The 8,076-nt window shown below is 34.5% G+C and overlaps 1 protein-coding gene across 1 annotated transcript; it reads left to right on the top strand.

The window, feature by feature from the left end:
- The first annotated feature begins 754 nt into the window (after positions 1-754).
- LOC110925429 (BTB/POZ domain-containing protein At1g67900) lies at positions 755-5,607 on the top strand. Its single transcript, XM_022169386.2, has 4 exons — positions 755-813; positions 1,755-1,824; positions 2,747-3,940; positions 4,994-5,607. Exons 1-4 carry the CDS (start codon positions 755-757, stop codon positions 5,483-5,485), a joined length of 1,815 nt encoding a protein of 604 aa, XP_022025078.1. The 3' UTR covers positions 5,486-5,607.
- The last annotated feature ends 2,469 nt before the right edge of the window (positions 5,608-8,076 follow it).

The following is an 8,076-nucleotide window of genomic DNA, read 5'->3' as shown; positions in this document are numbered from 1 at the left end:
GGCCGACAAACCAAGCAAACTTTACATATTTACAAATGAAACCCTCTTTCCAGTCTATCCCTTAATGCCTCGACCGTTTAGAAAACCACAAGAAACTCAAAACCTTAATTTCACTTAAAATTCCTTCTAATTTAACCGGGACGTTATATGCATAATTATGCACGTTATTTGGTGGTCGCGTACACTTCGCACATTAAAGGACTTTTTCATTTAAACTTCCTCTAATTGTATATATTTATCATTTAAAATTTATATATATAACACAACGTATATTATTTAACTATTTAATTATAGTTTTACATATATAAGCTGAAGCTGAACCTCGGCAAGATTCAAGTTTTTAGTGAGCTGAACTCAACTTATATACGCCCAGGGGCGGATCTACCCTTCAAGAAGGGGTAACCTCCGTTACCCCTTGATATTCCGATGGTATGTAAATTTAGTGTAAATTTTGGAAAAAATTAACGTTTTTTCAATTTCGTTACCCCTTTTTCTTTGAAACATTGCCCCTATAATAATTTTCTAAATCCGTCACTGTATACGCCCGAATCATGTAGGGTAATGAACATGGAATTTTGCAATATTCTAATTGTGCTATATATGTGTTTTGGTTCATATAATAATACAGTCATTGTTTCATGTGGAAGAAATGATTGATATCAGTTCATTGAACTTAATCATGCATGAAAACAATCATAAATAGAAAACAGAACACAAACATAACTTCACAAGTTCAACAAGAAACAATTCAGCAATGAAGTTTATGAAACTTGGTTCTCGCCCTGATACCTTCTTCAGTTCTGAATCAGTAAGGTATATTATATGCATCAACTCTATATATTTATTGTTGTAGTTCACATAATTTGGGCAATTTAAGTAGGGGCATGAATTTCTAACACAACACGAACCTAACACGAAATTTGCGGGTTTGGGTTTAGTCTAATCGGGTCGGGTTAGTTTCAGGTTGAACCCGCAAACCCGTTTAGCTAAACGAGTCGGGTAAGGGTCAACCTAGTTGGGTTGGCAGGTTGACCCGTTTAACCCATTTATACGGTATTATATTTTTACAATATTTTATGTCAAATTAAATTGAGTATGTATTTTATGCCATAACCTAAAAAGAGAAATTGACATAATATTTTTAATTTAAATGTAATTGTATTATATATACATATAGAGAGAGAGACCAGTTATTGTACAATATGCCTTATCGTACGACGCGTACGAGATTCCCTGACACATGCGAAAATTTCTTTACAGCATGAGATTTCCCTTTTTCTTCATTTTTTTTGTACATGCGATTTTACTTCTTTTTGTACATACGATTTCCCCTATTTTAATGTACATGCGATTTTATTTATTTATTTTTTTTTATTTTGTACATGCGATTTCACTATTTTATTGTACATGCGATTTTAATTTTTTAAAACATAATGTGCGATTTGCCATCGCTTACGCAGCGTACGTTAAGGCATATTGTACGATATACTTTCTCTCTCTATATCTATATTTGTGTTTTTTTCTAGTGAATTTTGATTTTAATATATTAATTTGCAGAAGAAATAAAAAAACAGGTTGAACGGGTCGTGTTCGGGTTCATATATATATGTATGACACAAGTTTCGGGTCAGGGTCGTGTTCGGGTTCATCTAAAATTTTTGGGTTCGGGTCGGGTTGAACCCGCCAATCCACGAACATGACCTGTTTAGCACCCCTAAATTTAAGCCTGTATTTCACACGATTTATTTATTCAGGTCAGTTTCCTCTGAAGTTTCAAGTGATCTTGTGGTCCAAGTGAATGGAACAAAATATTTGCTTCACAAGGTAACACTCTTCAATTTTAATAAAAAAAATTATATTATATAAATACAATTCGGCTTGCGAATCTAACATTCTATATTTATACATATGATTATTTGAGGAATATAAAGTAGGTAAATATTACTAAATTAATAAAGGCGTGAATTTAGTAACATGGTGCCTTCGCTCTGTCTATATGAGGTGGAGGGTTCAAATCCTCCAAGTTGCAGATGTAAGAATATTTAGGACTAGTTAGTTTACCGTTAAAATAAATTTAAATAAAAAGGCATGAATTAGTAACATCTATTATTGAATAAGTTAAGATGTTAAATTAGAAAAAAAAAATCGTTCGAGTTAAAATCGTACTTCACATGTAGAAATTTGTGTTCAAGCGTCAGGCAAATCGCCGCTTTCATCCATAAGTTACTGGTTTCGTAACTCGAGACGAATCAAAAGCTATGCCCGTTTTAAGTTAGATATTTTCTAGCACTCTTGTTGCTACTAATATGACTTGCCGTAGGGGTGAGCAAGTTTAGGTCCGAACCGAAAATAACCGAGAACCGAACCGAAAATATTCCCAACCCGACCCGAACCCAAGTACCTAGGTATTTAGATCGGTTCCATTTTTTCATATAAAATAGGGTCGGGTCGGTTCTCGGTTCTTTTCATGGTGAAACCTGACTTGGACCTATGGACCGGAACCGACCCTATATTTAGGGTAGTGAATCGGTTCTGTATTTTTGTTTGATCGGTTCTCGGGGGTCGGGTAATGGTCGGGTAGGGTCGGGGTTTTCCTTTTGCTCACCCCTAACTTGCCGACTCTTGGTTTAGCTACGTATCAAAAGTTATGCCTGATTTAAGTTGCGCACTTATATTAAATTTTTTATTATCTAAATTCTTTAGAACACTTTAATTTATTCTGTATGCACTGTTTTTCCTTAAACAGTTTCCACTATTGTCAAAATGCTTGAAGTTACAAAAACTCTGTTCTGAATCCCCTGAATCCACCCAACATCAAATAATCCACCTCCCAGATTTCCCAGGAGGAACAGAATCATTCGAGTTATGTGCAAAATTCTGTTACGGAATCAAAATCACCATCAGCGCGCACAACATTGTATCAGCCCGTTGCGCAGCAGAACGCCTTCAAATGACAGAAAACGTCGAAAAAGGGAATCTAGTTTACAAACTCGACGCGTTCTTCAACTCTTGTATCCTCAACGGTTGGAAAGATTCGATCGTCACACTTCAAACCACTAAATGTTTCCAACTATGGTCCGAAGAGTTGGGGATCACTAGTCGGTGTATAGAAGCTATCGCGTCAAAAGTCATTTCTAACCCTTTGAAAGTGAATTTATCGCGTAACTATCCGAAGCAAGAAACGGATAAAGATGACATTTCAGGGTGGTGGGGTGAAGATCTTTCAGAATTGGGGATTGATCTTTATTGGAGAACAATGATTGTCGTAAAATCGTGTGACAAAGTGTCCGCGAAACTTGTAGGTGACGCGTTAAGAATCTACGCATCAAAATGGCTACAAAATGTTTCGAAAAATCTTGAAAATGATCAAAATAGTCGGTTGCTTTTGGAATCGGTAGTTAGTTTGCTTCCAATTGAAAGAACCGCGGTTTCTTGTAGCTTCTTGTCGAAACTGTTAAAAGCTGCTAACATTCTTGGAGCTTCATCTTCTTCAAGAGCCGAATTAGCGCAAAGAATCGGGACTCAACTAGACGAAGCGACGGTTCAAGATTTATTGATCCCTAGTTGTTCTTGTTCATGTTCTTTAAATGTTATGATGACATATGATGTTGAAGTAGTTTTGACCATTTTGGAACATTTTATGTTACAAAGTCAAAGCCCGCTAACGAGCCCGCCACGTGTCAAGGGGCGATTCGAGCGGTGGCATAGAAGGTCAAGATCTGAAAATAATGTTGATTTTGAGGTGCAAGAAAGTAGATGTTCTTCAACATTTCATAGCTCAAAGATTAAAGTGGCAAAATTTGTTGATGGATACTTGAAAGAAATTTCTAAAGATGTGAATATGCCTTTATCAAAGTTTTTTGCTTTGGTTGAAGTTGTTCCTGATTTTGCTAGATTGGATCATGATGATCTTTATAATGCCATTGACAATTACCTCAAGGTAAATTAATTTTTTTTTTTAGAGTAAATTGTCATTTTAGTCCCTGAGTTTTTGTCTAATCTGGGTTCCTGACTTTTTCTTTTTTATTGTCATTTTGATCACATTGCCTAACTTAGTCTAAAAACCAGGTTATAATCAGGGGTATTTTTGGCATTAAATTATTATGAGGTTTATAAATTATGTTGTAAACTACCCCTGGTTATCACCACACAACAGTTATGCCAAAAATACCCCTGGTTATAACTAGATTTTTAGACTGAGTTAGGCAATGTGATCAAAATGGCAAAAAAATGGAAAAGTCAGGGACCCAGAGGAGAAAAAAAAACTATTTGGACTAAAATGACAATTTAGACCAAACCTCAGGGACTAAAATGGCAATTTACTCTTTTTTTTTTTTTTACTTTAGTTTGCACAATTTTAATCTCCTACTACTTTAATCTCTTTGCTTCTAACAAAATTCTTCACTAATTTATTTTTTTCTTAAGAGAAAAAAATGATTTTCTTTCATATTTTAAATATAACCAATTGCTGTTATAAACTTTCAGTTAATATAGTAGAGTAAAGTATACAGATGGTCCGTGTGGTTAACCAAAATTTTGAATTTAGTCCTCAGCTTTTTAAAAGTACACGGATGGTCCCTGTGGTTTGCAATGTGTAACGCATTTAGTCCCTAACTTTTGTCAAAAGTATACGGATGGTCCCTGTGGTTTGCACTTTGTAACGCATTTAGTCACTAATGTTTAGTGACTAAATGCGTAACAAAGTGCATACCACAGAGACCATCCATGTATTTTTAGCAAAAGTTGGGGACTAAATGCGTTACAAAGTGCAAACCACAGGGACCATCCGTGTACTTTAGAAAAGCTGGGGACTAAATCCAAAATTTTGATTACGCTATCTGGTTTTTGATTCCTGTTCAACTGGTCTGATCGGTCCGAGCAGTAAACCAGTAGTGTGGCTAGCTGGATCAGGCTAGTTTTCAAAAAGTTACAAGTTTGTCATTAAGTTGTGATCATGGCTCTTACTATTATATCGGATCTCCGTGTTATGCAGTTACACCCGAATCTCAACAAGACTGAAAGGAAGCGTGTTTGTCGAATACTCGATTGCAAAAGGTTATCTATGGAAGTCTGTATGCACGCAGCACAAAACGAGCTTCTCCCATTACGCGTAGTGGTTCAAGTTCTATTCTTTGAACAAGCTCGGTCAGCCACTGCTGGCGGAAAGCTGACCGACCTGCCCAATAACATCAAAGCACTATTAGCTGCCCAAGATGATTCATCAAGGCCACAAGGTTCATTAACCACCAATAGAAGCATGGGTCAACCCGAAGACCAATGGAGTGTTTGGGGTCTCAAGTCACAAACGTCTAATCTTTCTACTCTAAGAATGAAGTTGGAAGAAGATGAGGATGAAGGTTTTCATGGTGAGATCTTGAAAGCTAATATATCTAAAGTGAAGCGACTTTGTTCGCTTCCTAATCGCCCTAAACGGATGTTTTGTAAGTTATGGTCAACGAATAGAAGCGCAAGCGGAGAATATTGAATGGAAGTAAAACTATGAAATTCAGTTGGAGTAAATCTCTTTCATTGTGTTCATTTTTTCTTATAAAAGTGTCTTGTAATCTTTAGAGAGTTGAAATTGTGAATTGTTGGTGGAATTTTTAAGATTTTGGTAGAAGGAATCATACTTTATGCATCCATGAATGGAAAAAATGCAGCTGAGAACATTTAGCTTATAACATACGGGGAAGTTCTTGTACAAATAATCTTAACATATTAAACATACAAATTGAAGTAAAACTTAACCCCCAAAAAACCTAAAAAAAAAATCTAAAAAAATAAAATAAAAAAACACACAAAATTATTTTATTTTATTTTTTTAACATTTTTTATTAAAAAATCGCTACTTTTAATAGCAGCAATTTTTTTTTTGCTAACAAAATGTAGCGATTTTTTATAAAAAATATTAAAAAAATTGTGTTTTTTAGGTATTTTTGGTTGAGTTCACATTTGTATAGTAACTTTGATAGTTGGTGGTAATTACAAAAATGTCATCTTGTTTTTTTGAGTTTTCCTTCAATTTGTATATTTAGTATGTTAAGATTATTTGTATTTGATCTTTTGCCCATAACATGTTGCTATATATTATATTTATAACATAAACACAATATATCCAAACTCATATTAATAAATGGTTTTGTTGGCCGTTCAAAAAAAAATATATCCGAATTCATACATCTATGATTCTAGGAGCTTTATCCTTCAAATAACATTGAGTTAAACATTTGTTTGATACGTTTCCAAACCAAATGCTTCTAGGGATGACAACGGTACCCGACACCCGATTGGATCAGGTTATGTTATTTATATGTATAGTTTGTTCATAAGATAACCATCCACTTGTGGGTTTGATGGCTTCCCAAACCCCTTAGGCGTGGCGTCCATTTTTCGGAGTCTACTCCGGATGATGGAACTATTTTGTTACTTGGCTCTAATACCAATTGAGATTTGTTCAATGGTATATGAAAAACACAAGAACAAATCTTTTGAGAACGCCTTGCACGCGGCCCTTTTATCAATCACCCCTATATAATAAGAACTTGAACAAACTTACAAATACAATCACCCTGATCGTCTATTTATATGCATGCTAATAGATAAACCAATCCTATACTAATAAGAAATCAATCAACCTATACCGATAAACATTAGTGATGTTACCAATGGTATAAAAAATGATATAGGATGTATAATAACCCAAATACATCTTTATAATAACTTGATTTGAATTTTTAGTTTATTTTTAACGTGTTGTGTATACATGTTTATAATAACTTGACTTAAATTTGAAGTTGAGTTTTTGTACTTGATTTGAATTTTTTGGCAAGTTTTTAGACGTGTCGTGTATGTAACTTGTAAAAGGGTCTAAATGTGTTGTTATCTAACTTGTAAAATGGTCTAAATGTTTACTGAGTTTTTCAAGCTTAAACCCAAGTCAAGTTTTATCAAAATCTTTTATCTTGAATTTAACGTAGGTTATTTCATACTTAAACCAGAGTCGAGTTTTATCAAGATTGAGTTCGAGTGTGGTCGAACTCAGCTTGATCTTTTTGCAAGCTTGGTTATAACTCATGAAGCCTTAAATTTTTAGATGGGGGAGAATTTAAGGCTAGAAGTTAGAAAAAATATTAATCCAAATAGTTTTGAAGTGTTCATTGGTTCTTAAAAAGTTAAAAAAATTATCCTCTGAACAACCAAAGATAAAAGATATCACAGAATTCAACTGCCCACTGAGTTTGTGTTTTAAGCTATGAGTAAATTGCAGATACATATCCAACATTAGTCTCTATTACTATAGTTATTCTCTATTGGCTACATAGTTTTACGTGTTTTGACTAGCTCGCAGAGTATTGATATGATCATGTAAGTTTTTTTACTTGTGAACATCAAATTTTTAAATCTATATACCATTTAACCTTGCATTTACAACAAAAAAATCACACGACTTTTATTTATGAACGACAAGCATCATACCATTAGGGTTGTCCAAAAAGCTCGAAGCTCGCTCGATGTGGCTTGATTTGAAAGTGAGTCGAGCCGGCTCGACTCGGTTAGAAATTGAGTCTAGCTCGGCTCGGCTTGTAACAAGCCGGATTGGCTCCGTTTGGCTCGCATATCAGCTCAGCTCGGTTTAGCTCGGATTATTTTACTTTTAATATATTTTATTTTTGAGTAAACTTCCGTTTTGCTCCCTGTGGTTTGGTCACTTTAACGGTTTTGCCCCAAACCTTTGAAAATAGCCATTTTCCTCCAATAGTTTGCTATGGTGTTTCCATTTTGCTCCCCGCCTCTAACTCCATCCAAATTGTCTGTTTTTTCATTTTGCTCCCTATAGGGAGCAAAATGGAAAAACCATAGCAAACTATTGGAGAAAAATGGCTATTTTTAAAGGTTTGGGGCAAAACCGTTAAAGTGACCAAACCACAGGGAGCAAAACGGAAGTTTACTCTTTATTTTTTATATATATTATAATATGTCACAAAAAATGATTTTTATTTACATGTGATTAGGAATGCAATTTGATATCTATACCATATTTAAAGGTTGATTACCATGCTAATGAACTTATATTGT

Source organism: Helianthus annuus, chromosome 17 (assembly GCF_002127325.2).
Source record: "Helianthus annuus cultivar XRQ/B chromosome 17, HanXRQr2.0-SUNRISE, whole genome shotgun sequence".
Lineage (NCBI taxonomy): Eukaryota > Viridiplantae > Streptophyta > Magnoliopsida > Asterales > Asteraceae > Helianthus > Helianthus annuus.
The sequence above is the reverse complement of the archived record's forward strand: the minus strand, read 5'-3'. Positions and strand labels throughout refer to the sequence as shown.

Excerpts from the sequence above, each read along its gene's own strand:
- LOC110925429 (XM_022169386.2), top strand. The coding sequence starts at position 755 with ATGAAGTTTATGAAACTTGGTTCTCGCCCTGATACCTTCTTCAGTTCT. Across the intron at positions 814-1,754 it reads TTCAGTTCTGAATCAGTAAG|GTCAGTTTCCTCTGAAGTTT; the intron begins GTATATTATATG and ends TTATTTATTCAG. Across the intron at positions 1,825-2,746 it reads CAAAATATTTGCTTCACAAG|TTTCCACTATTGTCAAAATG; the intron begins GTAACACTCTTC and ends TTCCTTAAACAG.